We start from the raw sequence: 16,832 nt of genomic DNA, 5'->3' as shown, positions 1-16,832 counted from the left end.
TCCCTGTGCCCCCTTCGGGAGTGCTTTTAGACGAGGCCTCCGCCTGGGTTGGAGTCCTCTGCCACGCCGCACTGTAGGTCAGAGCGTGGCCCGCCCCCGCCCATTCTTGAGCTGAGCTCGGTGGAGACACAGAGAGTGAGAGGCGAGCGCTGGCCACGCTGCGCCACATGCCAGGCAGAGCAGGGACGGAGCAGCAAGCAGGTGGGGGCAGGCTGCCGCCCCCCAGCAAGGCACGGAGGCAGAGACACGTCCAGAGAGGCAGCCAGCAGCACCGCTGCGTGCTGGGCAGGCGCAGACAGTCTCGGGTGGCGTGAGGCCCAGAGAGGCAGCCACCCAGCAGGAGCGGGGCTGGTCGAGCCGCCCCTGGGAGGTTATGAGGGGAGCCTGCCAGCCCCACGCAGCCTCAAGTCCAGCAGGCACCCCGCCTCTCCATGGACTTGAGCTGGTTCCTGGGTGCGACAGAGCTGCGTCTGAGGGCAAGGCTGAGGGCAGAGCCCATTCCTCCTGAGCTACCAGCTACTACGTCCCCATCGTCTTGACTGCCTGCCTGTTTCTGTTCTGACAGGCGGGTCCCCAGGGCTCATGGCTGTGTCTGAGGAGGCCACCACCTGCCGCCCAATGGCTCCGAGTCCAGGCCCATCTCGGCCTGCTGGGCTGATGGGGAAGCCTGACCAGTGGCCGGCCGTCAGCCCTCATGGGTTCCTGCACCACTGGGGAACGCCCCTGGCGGCTGCTGTCCACTTCACAGGGTTCGGCATAGTTCAGAGTTGGGCCCTTTGTTTTGGTGTCATCTGGGGATGGGTAGGTCCCCCGTGGCTCTGGGTTGAAGCCAAGGAAAGAGAAGGTGGGTCTGTTGCCAGGTGACCTTGGGAACGGGGCAGCAGGTCAGGGCCTGGGGTGGCAGCCGAAAGTGTGGGTCAGCAGATGGTCAGAGAGGCCGACAGCTGTCCCCCACACGTTGCCCTGCCTGCCCCCCGTCTGGGCCCCCAGCTATAGGCATCAGGCTCTTCTGCTCTCATACTTTCAAGGTGCTTCCCTGGAAATGGCTCCCCACCCTGGGGACAGGACTCAGCGTGGTGCTCAGAGCCGGGGGGTGGAGACCTGTCCAGCCTGGGCCCCCAGGGCCCTCAGGTTGTGGCTCTAGGCTGTGCGGTCAGCACAGCTGGAGTCTGGCGGAGGCCTCGCGTCTCCTTGAGACACTTATTTCCTCTTGCCCTTGCACGCGTCCGATCCTGGCTCCGTCAGTGACTTGCTGTGGACCCTCTGTGAGTCACGTCCTCTATGCTCAGTGGGACGTGGGGACAAGAGCAGCACCCGGTCTCTGAGGTGGTTGTGAGGGCTGGAGGAGGTGGCCGCTGACCCAGATGTCAGAGCCGCCCTTGTTCTCGTGCCGCCACTGCTGCCCCCACAGTGGTCCCGAGACCTCCAGCGGCTGCAGGACGAGACTGGCCTCTGAGGAGGGTCCCACTTGGCCGAGGTGGTGCCGGCTCGCCAACTTTGGGGTCTTGTTCAGCAAATATCCCAGAATGCAAAGGGCTTCCACGCACCCTGGGCTGTGGAATCCACCTGTGACCGTGTGGGTGAGCTTGGGGGGCGGTCAAGGGCTTTAGAAGCCTGTCTAGTGAGGGCTGAGCCTGGACCACGGGCCACTCCTGGCGCCGGAGAGCTCTCAGCCCCCGTGGAGCCAGGAGGGAGGAGGGCACTGCTGACCACAGGACGTAGTGTCCAGCCGCAGACCTGCCTGCCGGGCTCCTGGCCATTCAGCAAATGGTCACTGAGCTGAGTGGCAGCTGCCCAGATGGGGCCGACCACCGCGGGGAGAGTCCCCGCCTGACTCCTGCGAGGGCCAGCCGCCCCCGGGGCCCCTCGCTCCCTGGGTAACCGTCCTCTCCGCTCCTGACGACCCGCCTCTTCTCGGGTTCCCTCTCAGACACCCCGTCTTCCTCTGGCCAGTGGCTCCCCTCCTGGAGGTGGAGATGGAGAAGCCCCTCCTCGGGGCTTCCTACCTCCTCAGTCCTGCTCCATTTGGACGTTGCCCCCCTCCTCGCCCCATTCTGGCCTTCCTGGCGGGCAGCCCACCTGCCCTGGAAGCCTGTTTGCCACCTCATGCTGGTGCCTGTCATTCCCACTGCTCTTGCACCCCTGGCCCCCCGGCCTTGAGCCCCCACCCCCAGGTGAGGCTCTCACCATCTGCGGGCGCCCCCCCGGGGGGGGGGCAGGGATGAGGTCTGTCTCCCTGGGTATCGGCCGCCAACTCTGCCCCTCGACTCTGCTGGGGTTGCCAGGGCTCCTGCCGCCCCCCCGCCCCCCCACTGCGCCCTCTGCCATCTCTCCATCGCTGTGTGTCCATCCGTGGCTTCCCCTGCGAGGCAGAGAGGTGGGGGGCGGCTTGGGGCGCGGCTTACGCGGGTCTCCCCACAGCAGGCAACAGAACTCGGCCAAGGCGCGCTCGGTGTGGGAGCAGCGGGCCAGCCAACTGCGGCTGCAGAACCTGCGGGCCAGCTGCGAGGCGCTCTACAGCGAGATGGACGCCGAGGAGCGGCTGCGCTTCGCCACCTCCCGCCACCTGCGGCCCGACATGAAGACGCACCTGGACCGGCCGCTCGTGGTGGAGCCGGGCCGGGACGGCCCGCGGGGGCCCGCGGGGGGCAAGGCCCGGCCCGAGGGCGCGGAGGCTGCCGAGGGCGCGGACCCGCCGCGCAGGCATCACAGGCACCGCGACAGAGACAGGGACAAGGCCGCGGCCCCAGCCCCGGCGCCGGCGGGGGAGCAGGACACGGCGGACGGCCCGAAGGCGGAGGGCGGGGAGCCGGGGGCCCGGGAGGAGCGGGCGCGGCCGCGCCGCAGCCGCAGCAAGGAGGCCGCGGGCCCCCGGGAGTCCCGGAGCGAGCGTGGCCGCGGCCCGGGACCCGACGGCGGCCGGCGCCACCACCGGCGCGGCTCCCCGGAGGAGGCGGCAGAGCGGGAGCCCCGGCGCCACCGCGTGCACCGGCACGTGCCGGAGCCGGGCAGGGAGGGCGCGGCGCCCGGGGCTAAGGGCGAGCGGCGAGCGCGGCATCGCGGCGGCCCCCGGGCCGGCCCCCGGGAGACGGAGAGCGGAGAGGAGCCGGCGCGGAGGCACCGCGCGCGGCACAAGGCGCCGTCCACGCACGAGGAGGCGGAGAAGGAGGCCGCCGCGGAGAAGGAGGGCGAGGTGGGGGACAGGGACGAGGACAAGGAGCTCCGCAACCACCAGCCTAGGTGAGTCCGCGCGGGGGTGGGGGCGGGGGGCGGGGAGCGGTGGCCGGGCCGGGCGTGCGAACCAGCCCGTGAGGGGCAGGCCTGGCGGTTACGCAGGTCAGGGGTGCGGACCTGGACGGGCGGCCCAGCCCTTCGTCTCAACCCCTTTCTGGAGTGGTGACAGTCCTGCCTTGCTGGGCCAGCGTGGTGGGGAGCGTTGCTCTAAGGCGCCCGGGAGGAAGGGAGGCTACGGGTGAAAGTGTTGGGATTGGCTTGGGACACAGAGACTTGGAAAAGGTGCCCCAGGGAGAAGAGAAAAATGTGTAACCCCGTGAAGCAAGGCGAGTCAGGAGAGCCTGAGGGAAGCCTGAGGAGGCCACAGGACTAAATGGTGGAATGGGAGGGGGCTGGGCTATGCGGCCATGACGGAAAGGACCCCCATCCCAGGCCAGCCCAGCCTGGTCCCTGGCTGGGACAGGATCTGACAGTGACTGTGTGAGAACCCAGGGGCAACAGGAGCCGGTAGGCTGAGGCCAGCAGTCTCCATGCTTGCCAGTGAGTCACAGACCAGCCAGAACTCGTGCAGCCAGAGGCCACAGCTCAGGATCAGCCCGACCTGGGCACGGTTTTTGTGTGCAGAGCTCTGTGCTGAGCCTTTGCCCTGGTGGGGCCCCAGGTGGGGTGGCTTAGGGTAACATCCTCTTCCAGGCTTCTTCATTCTGCAAACAGTTCTGTTATATACACATAATGTGATATCAGCCATGCCTGGCCTTGTGCCAGGGACAAACAGGCGAGTCAGCCCTGTCCCTACCTTTCAGACCTAAAAACAGAAATGTATAGGGTGATAAAAACCATGACAGAGGAAGTGATCAGGGATTTATTTGATCTGGATAGGGGTTTAAGAAGCTGGGTTTTGCAGACTGAATAGGAGTTTGGCTCTTCATCAGACTCTGATGTGCATTCTTGGTTGCAGGGAGTCGCACTGTGACCTGGAGGCCAGTGGGGTGATGGGTGTGGGCCCTGTGCATACCCTGCCCAGCACCTGTCTAGAGAAGGTGGAAGAACAGCCCGAGGATGCAGATAATCAGCGGAACGTTACTCGAATGGGCAGTCAACCCTCGGATCTGAGCACCACTGTGCATGTCCCAGTGATGCTGACTGGCCTTCCTGGGGAGACCACGGTTGTTTCCAGTGAGTATCTCCCCATAACATCAGGGCAGGGCCCACTTTGTGCAGGCTCGCTTTGCTCTCCCCCCTTGCCTCCGGCTCCACGGCAGCCACCTGGGGACAGAGCTTTCCTCTGTGAATTGTTCCCCAACCGGAAAGTCTTTGCTGTCAGCATCTGTGCCTTGATATCCCTTTGCTTTCCAGTGCCCCGGAGGAGCACTATTGCTATTACGTGTCACTTAAGCTCTAGTCTGCTTCCTTCCAACGATATTTACAAGTTACCAGGTAAGTGCCAGGCATGGTGTTAGAGTGCAGGGGGCACAGCAGGAGGGAGTGGGACTGGGCTGCCCTCGCGGGGCTCCAAGTCTTGTCGGAAAGACAGACCACAACATGGTCACGGCTCTTCACAGTCGCACAAACGGCTGCTAAGGACTGTGGCCACAGACCTGACTGAGGTCAGGAGCTAGCGGGTGAGAGGAGGCGGGGCTCAGGGTGGTGGTCTTCCGCCCACTTACTTACGGTCCTGGCTCTGCAGCTCCTCCCAGGCCCTTGCCTGAGCTTCCCTTTTTCTTCCCCTCCCTGCCTCATACCGTGTGTGAGGTCATGACGGAGCAGCCACTCCACAACTGACCTGTGTGCGGGCACTGAGGACACAGTGTAAATAAAATGCCAACCTGCAGGTGACAAAGACAGGCCCCTCACATTATGCGCAGGTGCACGGGCGTTTTGTGAACACGAAGGATAGAAAAAAACATTCCCAGGGGCAGAGGTGACTTGGAATTCCAGATGAAGATTCAGGCTTAGGCCTAGGTGCCGCCACACGCTTGCCTGTCTGCAGGCAGGTGTGTCCACACACAGACACGTGCACGCGCCCATTCCTTCTTACTCAGGTGCTCTCACCTGGGGCCGATGGACAGTGCACAGCGCCAGGTGTAACAGTGGGGGTGGCTGGCCCTGCCCGCTGAGCCTCCCCTTCCTCGTTGCTTCCTTGGAAGAAGGCTTTCCCTGGTCCATTCTGTCGTTTCACCTCCCATGGCAGTAGTGTGTCTGTCTTCCCGAAATCAGCCCCCGGGTCTGATTCTTTCTGGATTAGCTTGAGGGTCCCCACCTGGTTTTTGTCCACGGGAGTCGAGGTGTGGCCCCTCCTCCCCAACTCTGGCAACCACTGATCTTTTTACTGTCTCTGTAGTTTGCCTTTTCCAGAACATCTTATAGTTGGAATCACCTAGTACGTAGCCTCCTTAGATTGTCTTCTTTCACTTACCCATGTGCATTTAAGGTTCCTTCGTGTCTTTTCATGGTTTGGTAGCTCATTTCTTTTTAGTGCTGAATAATATTCCGTTGTCTGGATGGACCACGCTTTATTTATCCATCCACCTATTGAAGGACACGTTTGTTACTTACGAATTTTGTCAGTTATGAATAAAGCTATTATAAGCATTCAGGTTCAGGTTTTTGTGTAGACGTACATTTCCAACTCATTTGGGTAAATACCTAAGAGCATGGTTTTTGGATTGTGTGGTAAAACTACATTTAGCTTTGTAAGAAACTGGTCTAACAAACTGGCTATATCATTTTTATATTCCCACCAGCAATAAATGAGAATTCCTGTTGCTTCACGTCCTCTCCAACATTTGGTGTTGTCAGTGTTTTGGATTTTCGCCATTCTCACAAGTGTGTGTTGATAGCTCATTGTTTTAATATGCAATTCCTTAATGATATATGATCTTGAGCTTCTTTTCATCTGCTGATTTGACATCTGTGTATCTTCTTTGGTGAGGTGCCTGTTCATATCTTTTGCCCACTTTTAAATTTTTTTATTATTATTATTTGAAAAAAATTTTAGAGACAGATTTTTAAAGAGCAGTTTAAGGTTCAAAACAAAATTGAGAGAAGGTAGAGAGATTTCCATATACTCTCTGCCCGCACACATGCATAGCCTTCCCTATTATCAGCATCTCTCCTTAGAATGGTGCTTTTTTTTTTTTTTCTTTTTAAACCAAGGATAAAACTACATTGACACATCATAATCATCCAAAGTTCACAGGGTACATTAGAGTTCGCTCTTGATGTTGTACGTTCTGTAGGTTTGGACAGATGTATAATGACGTGTATCCATCATCGTAACAGGACACACACTATTTTATTGCCCTAAAAAGTCTCTGTGCTCTGCCTGTTCATCCCGCCTCACTTCCCGTCAACGTCTGGCAACCACTGATCTTTTCATTGTCTTTGTTCTTTTGCCTTTTCCAGAATGTCATATAGTTGGCATCATACAGTGTGTAGCCTCTTCAAATTGGCTTCTTTCACTCACCAATATGCATTTAAGGTTCCTCCATGTTTTTTCATGGCTTACTAGCTCATTTCTTTTTAGTGCTGAATAATATTCCATTGTCTGGGTGTACCTTAGTTTATTTATGCATTCAACTACTGGAGAACATCTTGGTTGCCTCCAAATTTTGGCAATTATGAATAAAGCTGCTATAAACATTTGTGTGCACGTTTTTGTGTGGACGTAAGTTTTCAACTCCTTTGGCTAAATCCTAAAGAGAGTGATGGTTGGATCATATGGCAAGAATATGTTTAGTTTTGTGAGAAGCCGCCAAGCTGGCTGTACCGTTTTATGTTCCCACCAGCAATAAATGAGAATTGCTGTTGCTGCACATCTTTGCCAGCATTTGGTGTTGTCACTGTTCCAGATTTTGGCCATTCTAATAGGTGTGTCGTGGTATCAGATTGTTTCAGTTTGCATTTCCCTGGTGACATTTGCTGTGAAACATCTTCATATGCTTATTTACCCTCTGTATATCTTCTTTGGTGAGGTGTCTGTTAAGGTCTTTTGCCCATTTTTTAATCAGGTTGTTGTTTTTATTTTTGAGTTTTAAGAGTTCTTTGTATATTTTGGATAACAGTCTTTTATCAGATGTGTCTTTTGCAAACATTTTCTCCCAGTTTGTTGCTTGTGTTCTCATTCTCTTGATGTCTTTCACAGAGCAAAAGTTGTTCATTATCTCCTAGGAGTGTTATAGTTTCGCATTTCACATTTAGGCCTATGAACCATTTTGGGTTAATTTTTGTGAAGGGTGTAAAGTCTCTCCAGATTAATTTTTTTGTCATGTGGGTGTCCAGTTGTTCCGACATCATTTGTCGAAAAGACTATCTTTGTTCCACTGTATTGCCTTTGCTCTCGTGTCAAAGATCAGTTGACTGTTATCTGTGGGGGTCTGTTCCTGGACTCTCTATTCTGTCCTGTTGATCTGTTTGTTCATTCTTTAGCCAATACCACACTGTCTTGATTACCGTAGCTGTATAGTCAGTATTGAAGTTGGGTAGTGCCAATCCTCTAACTTCGGTCTTCTTTAATATTGAAGTTTTGGCTATTGTGAGTCTTTTACATCTCCATGTAAACTTTAGAATCATTTTGCTGATATCCATAAAATAAATTGCTGGGATTTTGATTGAGACTGCACTGAATCTATAGATCAAGTTGGGAAGAACTGACAACTTGACAATGTTGAGTCCTCCCATCCATGAACACGGAACATCTCTCCATTTATTTAGTTCCTTTATTTCATTCATCAGAGTCTGTAGTTTTCCTCATAGGGATCTCGTACATATTTTGTTAGATTTATGCTTAAGTATTTCATTTTGGTGGGGTGCTAATGTAAAGAGTGTTGTGTTTTAATTTTAAATTTCACTTGTTCATTGTTGTTATATAGGAAAACAGTTGACTTTTTGTGTGTTAACCCTGTATCCTGCAACCTTGCTAAAATCAGTTATTAGTTCCAGGAGTATTTTTTGTTGATTCTTTCAGATTTTCTGTATAGGTGATCAAGTCATCTGCAAACAAATACAATTTTTTAGTCTTACTTCCCAATCTGTGTAGTTTTTGTTGTTGTTGTTGTTTGCCTTACTGCATTAGCAAGGACTTCCACTATGGTGTTGAAAAGTAGTGGTGAGAGGGGCATCTTTTCCTTGTAAGTGATCTTAGTAGGAAAGCTTTGAGTTTCTCACCATTAAGTATGATGTTAGCTGTAGGGGTTTTTTTTGGTACATATTCTTTATAAAGTTGAGGAAATATTCCCTCTATTCCAATTTACTGAGAGTTTTTATGGTGAATGGGTGTTGGATTTGTCAGATGCTTTTTCTGCACCTGTTGATATGATCGTATGATTTTTCTTTTTTAGTTTGTTGATGTTATTATGGATTACATTAATTGATTTTTTAAAATAATTTTATTTATTTATTTTTAATTTAATTTATTTATTTGTCTGTGTTGGGTCTTCATTGCTGCGCACGGGCTTTCTCTAGTTGCAGTGAGCGGGGGGCTACTCTTTGTTGCGGTGCGCAGGCTTCTTATTGTGGTGGCTTCTCTTGTTGCAGAGCACGGGCTCTAGGCGGATGGGCTTCAGTAGTTGTGGCATGTGGGCCCCGTAGTCGTGGCGCACGGGCTCTAGAGTACAGGCTTAGTAGTTGTGGCACACAGGCTTAGTTGCTCCATGGCATGTGGGATCTTCCTCGACCAGGGATCGGACCCATGTCCCCTGCATTGGCAGACGGATTCTTAACCACTGCACCACCAGGGAAGTCCTGCATTAATTGATTTTTGAATGTTGGACCAGCCTCACATGTCTGGGATTAATCCCACTTGGTTGTGGTATATAATTCTTTTTATACTTTTTTGGGTTCGATTTGCTAATGTTTTGTTGAGAATTTTTGTATCTATATTCATGGGAGATATTGGTCTATAGTTTTCTTGTGATGGCTTGTTTGGTTTTAGTATCAGGGTAACGCTGGCCTCCTACAATTAGTTTGAAGTATTACCTTTGCTTCTGTCTTCTGAAAGAGATTGTAGAGAATGGGTATGATTTCTTTCTTAAATATATGGTAGCATTCACCAGTGAACCCATCTGGGCCTGGTGTTTTCTGTTTTAGAAGGTACTTGATTATTGATTCAATCTCTTTAATAGATATAAACCTATTTAGAAGAAATAGATATAAACCTATTTAGATTATCTGTTTCTTCTTGAATATTGGCAGATTGTGTCCTTCCAAGGAATTGGTCCATTTCAAGTAGTTTATCAAATTTGTGGGCATAGAGTTGTTCACAGTATTAATTTATTATCCTTTTAATGTCCATGGGATCAGTAGTGATGTCTCCTTTTTTATTTCTGATATTAGGAATCTCTGTTTCCCCTCATTTGTCTTAGTTAGCCTGGCTAGAGGCTTATCAATTTTACTAATCTTTTCAAGGAACCAACTTTTGGTTTCATTGATCTTCTCTGTTGATTTGCTGTTTTCAGTTTCATTGATTTCTGCTTTAATTCTCACGATTTCTTTTCTTCTGCTTGCTTTGGTTTTTTTTTTTTTTTAATTTTCATTTATTTATTTATTTATTATTAGTTTCTGCTTTATAACAAAGTGAATCAGTTATACCTATACATCTGTTCCCGTATCCCTTTCCTCTTGCGTCTCCCTCCCTCCCACCCTCTCTATCCCACCCCTCCAGGCGGTCACAAAGCACCGAGCTGATCTCCCTGTGCTATGCGGCTGCTCCCCACTAGCTATCTACCTTACGTTTGGTAGTGTATATATGTCCATGCCTCTCTCTCGCTTTGTCACAGCTTACCCTTCCCCCTCCCCATATCCTCAAGTCCATTCTCAAGTAGGTCTGTGTCTTTATTCCTGTTTTACCCCTAGGTTCTTCATGACTTTTTTTTTTTTTCTTAAATTCCATATATATGTGTTAGCATACGGTATTTGTCTTTCTCTTTCTGACTTACTTCACTCTGTATGACAGACTCTAGCTCCATCCACCTCATTACAAATAGCTCAATTTCGTTTCTTTTTATGGCTGAGTAATATTCCATTGTATATATGTGCCACATCTTCTTTATCCATTCATCCGATGATGGACACTTAGGTTGTTTCCATCTCTGGGCTGTTGTAAATAGAGCTGCAATGAACATTTTGGTACATATCTCTTTTTGAATTATGGTTTTCTCAGGGTATATGCTCAGTAGTGGGATTCCTGGGTCATATGGTAGTTCTATTTGTAGTTTTTTAAGGAACCTCCATACTGTTCTCCATAGTGGCTGTACCAATTCACATTCCCACCAGCAGTGCAAGAGTGTTCCCTTTTTTCCACACCCTCTCCAGCATTTATTGTTTCTAGATTTTTTGATGATGGCCATTCTGACTGGTGTGAGACTTACTTTGGATTTAAGTTGCTCTTTTTTCTCTTCCTAAGGTGGAAGCTTAGATTATTGATTTTGGGTCTTTCTTCTTTTCTAATTTATGCATTCAGTGTTATAAATTTCCTTCTAAGCGTTGCTTTTGCTGCATCCAACAAACTTTGATAAATTGTGTTTTCATTTTCATTTTGTTAAAAATATTTTAAAATTTCTCTTGAAATTTCTTCTTTGACCCGTATGTTATCTAGAAGTGTGTGGTTTGATCTTTACATATTTTGAGATTTATCTTTCTGTTATTGATTTCTAGTTTATTTCATTGTGGTCTGAAAACAGACATTTTGCCCACTTTTAAATTGGGTGGTTGTTTTCTACTTGTTGAATTTTTAGAGTCCTTTGTATAATTTTGATAAAGACTTTTATCAGATATGTGATTTGCAAATATTTTCTCCCAGTTGGTGGCTTGTCTTTTCATTTTCTTAATGTCTGGTGTTTTTGATTGTTACTGGTGGGAGGGTTAATTTGGTCCCTGGTATGACTTCTGCTAGGAGCAGAAATCTAGGCTATTGACTTTTATATGTTAATTTTGTATCCTACTACTTTTCTGTATCTTCAAATTGTTCATTAGTTTTAGCATTGATTCTCTTTGTTTTCTCCCAAGCACATTATGCAAAATTTTGCAAATACAATTGTAACTATTCCTTTCCAAATATTAGGTCTTCCTTCCCTCCTTCCTTCCTCTCTCTCTCCTTCCTACCTTCCCTCCCTCCTTCCTTCCTTCTTTCCTCCTTTCTTCCTTTCTTTCTTTCTTTTGCCTGATTTCACCAGCTAATATACTAACATTGGAGTTACTAGGTACCCTTACCTTGATTCTGCCTACACTAAGTAAGATTCTGGTTTTGGGCTTGAGAGGTGTGTGTCTGTGTGTGTCTACATCTGTGTGTCTGTGTGTGTATAAGATCATGTTATAGTGTTCATTAATTTCTTTTTCAGTAAGTATTTTTTTATCTGGAATAGATGTTGAATTTTGTTGAAGGTCTTTTCGGCATCCATAGAGATCATATATTTTCCCCTTTAATATGGGGATTTATACTAATAAGTTTTCAGATCTTGAACTCTCTTTGCAATCTTAGAATAAACCCCACTAGGTTACCATATTTATTTTTTAATGTAATGCTGGATTCTGTTTGATAATATTGATACTTTATGGAGGATTTTTGGATTGAGATGATTTTAGGATATTGAGATGTGTTCTGTAGCTTTCCTATATTATGTTCAAGTGTCATAAGGTTTAGGTATTAATGCTATATAGTTACCTCTTGCTTAACTTCATTAATCCGTTTCTGAAAATCACGTGTTGTAGTGGGAGTCCCATTTCCCATTATTTTAGATGGGAAAAATTGTAATGTACTATACAAATTATAATGCATTATAATTAGTTGTGCTCAAAATCCCCAACCAATTTCTTAAAACAGAACTAAAGCACAGGTAGGCACAGAAAACACTCAATAATACATTGTTTCCTGATCACCACGGTTAAAATAGCTGTTAACAAGCAGTTGCTTTGGACACCTCCTTCAGTGAAACTTGCACTTTTCAAAAACATCGACACATGATTCTGATAGCTAACCAACTGACTTTGGAATCTTGCCTGACAGTTTTCAGTGTTTTGAGTTTTGGGGATGTATACATTTTTCCTGCATAAACAACAGTCAGGAAAGCCTCAACAACGTTGTAATGGGAGATACATATATTCTCCTGAAGTGTGAGTATTCTAAAACTAAGAGGTGCTCTGTTGAGAAATCTTACCTGAGGAGATGTTCTGTAGGATGTACCTATTATTGATCCATAAAAAGAATTAGAACGTTTGCTTCTTTTCCTTTTCTGGGGTAGTTTAAGTAGCATTAGGATTACTTGGTCTTTAAAGATTTGGTACAGTTCCTTTGTGAAATCATCTGGGTTTGGTTTTTTGTTGTTGTTGTTAGGATAATTCTTTGATAATTTATCTGTTTCTGTATGGATATTGGTCTGTTTAAACTTCCTTATCTCCTAAGATCAGTTTGGTAAACTGTAATGATCCATTTGATCTAGGTTTTTCAATTTATGTACATAAGAGCTATGCAAAGAGGTGGCTTAAGTTTTTAAAACAATTTGCTCTGGCTCACTGTTTTTTTCCCCCTTCTTATTTTTTATCCTGTATATTTTGTGTTTCCCCCTTATGTTCTTGATTAAATTAGTTAGAAGTTTATACATTTTGTGGATTTTTATAAAAAGAACCAGCATCTTTGTTAGTTCTACTGTGGTTTTCTTTAAAAATCATTTTTTTTTCCAATTTTATTTTCATTTCCCTCCTTCTGCCTTTTTTTGTTTTACTTTGTCATTCCTTTTCTAGCTTCTTTAGCTGGAGACTTAAGTTTATTTTAGTCTTTAGTTTTTATTACATGATTATTTAAGGCTCTGAATTTTCCTCTGATTACTAATTTAATTGTAGCGTATAGATTCTGATAATTGGTGTTTTCATTTTTACCAGATTTTAGAGGAATTATGCAATTTCGGTTTGTATTTTCCCTCATTGTTTGTACATTCCTTGGGATTTAGTATATAGAGAATCAAGTACTCTGCAAGTGAACAGTTTTATTTTTTACTTTCTGATATGTATGCCTTCTATTTCCCTTCTTCCCTTTTGGCGCCGTGACTTCCAGTACAGTGTCGGATAGCAGTGGTTGAGAACTGACGTTCTTCCCTTGCTCCCGTCTTGTGGGAGGAGGGAGCAATCAGTCTTTCACCATTAAGTATGATGTTAGCTGTTGTTTTGGGGTTTTTTTTTTTTTTTTAAGATGCTCTTTATCAAGTTGAGGAAATTCCACTCTGTCGCTTTTTTTTCTAAGTTTTTATATTAAATGAGTGTTGAATTTTATCAGATTTTCTGCCTCAATTGATACGATCATGTGGATTTTCTTCTGTAACATGGTAGTTTACACATTGATTGATTTTCAAATATTGACCTGCCTTGCATCCCTGGGATAAACTCTGCTGGTCATTGTGTATAATTATCTTTATATATTGCTGAACTCTGTTTGATAATATTTTGTTAGAGAATTTTGCCTCTGTATTCATGAGGGATATTGCGCTACAGTTTTCTTTTTTGTACTCATTGTCTGGTTTTGGTATCAGAATAATACTAAATTCATAAAATGAATTGGGTAGTGTTTCTTATTATGTTTTTTGGAGGAGACTGTGTAGAATTGGTGTTAATTCTTTAAATGTTGGATAGAATTTGCCAATGAAACATTTCTTTTTTGGAATTTAAAAATTATCCTTAATAGGGCTATGTTATGTAATCGTACTGGGTGAGTTGCATTAGTTTGTGCTTTTGAAGGAATTGGCCCATTTCCTTTAAGTTGTCAAATTTATGTGTGTATAGTTGTTTGTAGTGTTCCCTTATGACCTTTTGATGTCTTCATGATCTGTAGTGACTGCCCCTGTCTCATTCTTGATATTGGTGCTTTGTGTCTTGTCTCTTTTTTGTCAGTCTTACTAGAAATTTGTTACTCTCATTGATCTTTTCAAAGAAACGCATTCTTGTTTCATTGATTTTCTCTATTGTTTTTCTGTTTCCAATTGTGTTTGATTTCTGCTCTTTATTATTTTCTTCTCTCTGTTTGCTTCGGGTTTATTTTGCTCTTTTTTGGTTTCCTGAGATGGGAGCTTAGATTAAGTCTTTTTCCTCTTTTCTAATGTAAACATTTAGTGCTATAAATTTTCTTCTTAGTACTGCTTTAGCTGTGTTCCACAGATTTTGATATGTTATCTTTTCATTTTCATTCAGTTTTGTTTTAAAAATTTCCCTGGAGACTTGCTCTTTGACTCATGGTTATTTAGAAATGTGTTATTTAGCTTCCAAGTGTTTGGAGATTTTCCTGTTATCTTTCTGTTTGGTGTCTAGTTTGATTATTTTGTGGTCAGTGAACACACTCTGTATGATTTCAGTTCTTTCAAATTTGTTAAGGTTTGTTTACTAGCCCAGGAGATGGCATTGCTTGGTATGTGTTCTGGGTGTGCTTGAAAGGAATATGTATACTGCTGTTGCTGGGTGGAGTATTCTGTAAGTATAAGTTAGATCCTGTTGGATCCTGTGGAGTTCTGTGTGCATGCTGATTTTCTGTCTAGATCTGTCAATTGTCGAGAAAGAGATGTTCCAGTATCCAACTATAAATGTGCTTCTTAAACCCCTATCCAGATCAAATGTCTATTCCTTTCAGTTTTATCTGTTTTTGCTTTACATATTTTTCAGCTCTCTTGCTGAGTACATACACATTTAGAATTCTGTCTTCTTGAAAGATTGACCCTTTTATCATTGTGCAATGTGTCCCTTATATCTGATAAATTTCTTTGCTTTGATGTTTACTTTATCTGATATAAATATACCCACCCTTGTTTTTTTAAATTAATATTTGCCTATAAGATGTATATCTTTTTTCACCTTTTTACTTTTAAACTAGCTACATAGGTATATTTTAAGTTAGTTTCTTGTAGACAGCATATCGTTGGGTCATGTTTTCCATCCACTCTGTCAGTTCTTTTTTTTTTTTGCATATTTAGATAATTTATGTTTAATGTAATTATATATTATGGCTTACATCTGCTGTTCTATTTTTCCTATTGTTTATTTTTTCTATTTTTTATTTTTTATTTTTTGGCTGCACCGCACAGCATATGGGATCTTAGTTCCCCAGCCAGGGATCAGACCCACGCCCCCTGTGTTGGAAGCGTGGAGTCTTAACCACTGGACTGCCAGGGAAGTCCCCCTATTCTTTCTATTTTTTATTTTTCTGGTTTCTTTTTCCTGCATTCCTGTGGGTTACTTGTTTAGATTTTAGAATTCCACTTTGATTTATCTATAGTATTTTTGAGTGTATCTCTTTGTATTGGTTTTTTAATGGCTCCTCTAGGTATTACATATATATAACTTGTCTCAGTCTACTAGGGTTGTCATTTTACCAGTTGGAGTAAAGTATAGAAACTTTACCTCTCTTTTTCCTCCGCATGTATGAAATAATTAAATGTTTCCTCTACATGTATTTAGAAGCACATCATTGTGTGTTATAATTTTTGCTTCAACTGTAAAACGTAATTCAGAAAACTCAAGAGGAGAAGGAAAGTGTGTTGTATTTTTACTCTTTCTATTGTTCTTTGTTTCTTCTTTCCTGATATTCTAATATTTCTTCTTTCATAACTTTCTGTTTGGAGGACCTTCCTTAGCCATTCTTTTAGGGTAGGTCTGAAGGTGACAAATTCTCTTAGTTTTCCTTCATCTGAGAATGTCTTGATTTTCCTTTCATTCCTGAAGGATATTTTCACTGGGTATAGAATTCTGGGTTGACAGTTCTTTTTTTTTCAGCACTTGAAAAAAACGTGTGCCTCATCCTTCTGACCTCCATGGTTTCTGATGAGAAATCCACTGTCATTCGAATTGTTTTCTTCCTATAGGTAAGATGTTGTTTCTCTCTCGCTGCTTTCAAGATTTTTTCTTTGTCTTTATATTTCAGAAGTTTGATTATGATGTATTTTGGCATGAGTTTCTTTAGGTTTATCCTGTTTGGGGTTCACTCAGCTTCTTGAATTTGTAGGTTTATGTCTTTTTGCCAATTTTGGAAAATTTTCATCCATTATGTCTTTGACTGCGTCTTCAGCTCTCCCCTCTTTCTCTTTTCTTTCCAGGACTCTGTTGACATGAATGGTAGATCTTTTGTTATAGTCCCGAAGGTCCCTGAGGCTCTGTTTACTTTTTTCAGTCTATTTTCTCTCTGTTGTTCAGATCGAGTAATTTCTATTGTTCTGTCTTCCAGTTCACTAATTCTTTCCTCTGTGCCCTCCATTCTGCTGTTGAGCCCATCTATTAAGTTTTTAATTTCAGTTATTGTATTTTTCAGTTCTAACATTTATGTTTGGTTCTTTATATCTTCCTTTTCTTTGCTGAGATTTTTTTCTCATTTGTTTCAAATGTGTTTTTAATCATCTGTTGAAGCATTTTTATGATGGGTGCTTTAAAATCATTGTCAGATAATTCTAACATCTGTATTATCTTGGTGTCTTTTTCATTTAAATTGAGTTTTTCCTGGTTCTTGGTATGACAAGTGATTTTTGATTGAAACCTAAACATTTTGATATTATGTTATGAGCCTCTGAGTCTTATTTAAGTCTTCTGTTTTTGCTGGTCTGCTGTGACAACACACCAACAGTGGGAGGGTTGGG

General features: G+C 45.0%; 1 protein-coding gene across 2 annotated transcripts in view; it reads left to right on the top strand.

Moving 5' to 3' along the window:
• CACNA1B (calcium voltage-gated channel subunit alpha1 B) overlaps window positions 1-16,832 on the top strand; it is a 200,241-nt gene that overhangs the window by 115,955 nt on the left and 67,454 nt on the right. For both annotated transcript variants that reach the window (XM_060100653.1, XM_060100655.1), the window contains exons 19-20: window positions 2,422-3,240; window positions 4,193-4,410. In XM_060100653.1, the coding sequence (XP_059956636.1) occupies window positions 2,422-3,240; window positions 4,193-4,410 (1,037 nt within the window). The remainder of the gene's footprint in view (window positions 1-2,421; window positions 3,241-4,192; window positions 4,411-16,832) is intronic.

Source organism: Mesoplodon densirostris, chromosome 6 (genome assembly GCF_025265405.1).
Source record: "Mesoplodon densirostris isolate mMesDen1 chromosome 6, mMesDen1 primary haplotype, whole genome shotgun sequence".
NCBI classification, from domain to species: Eukaryota; Metazoa; Chordata; class Mammalia; order Artiodactyla; family Ziphiidae; genus Mesoplodon; species Mesoplodon densirostris.
Note: the sequence above shows the minus strand (reverse complement) of the source record. Positions and strands in the feature narration are given on the sequence as shown.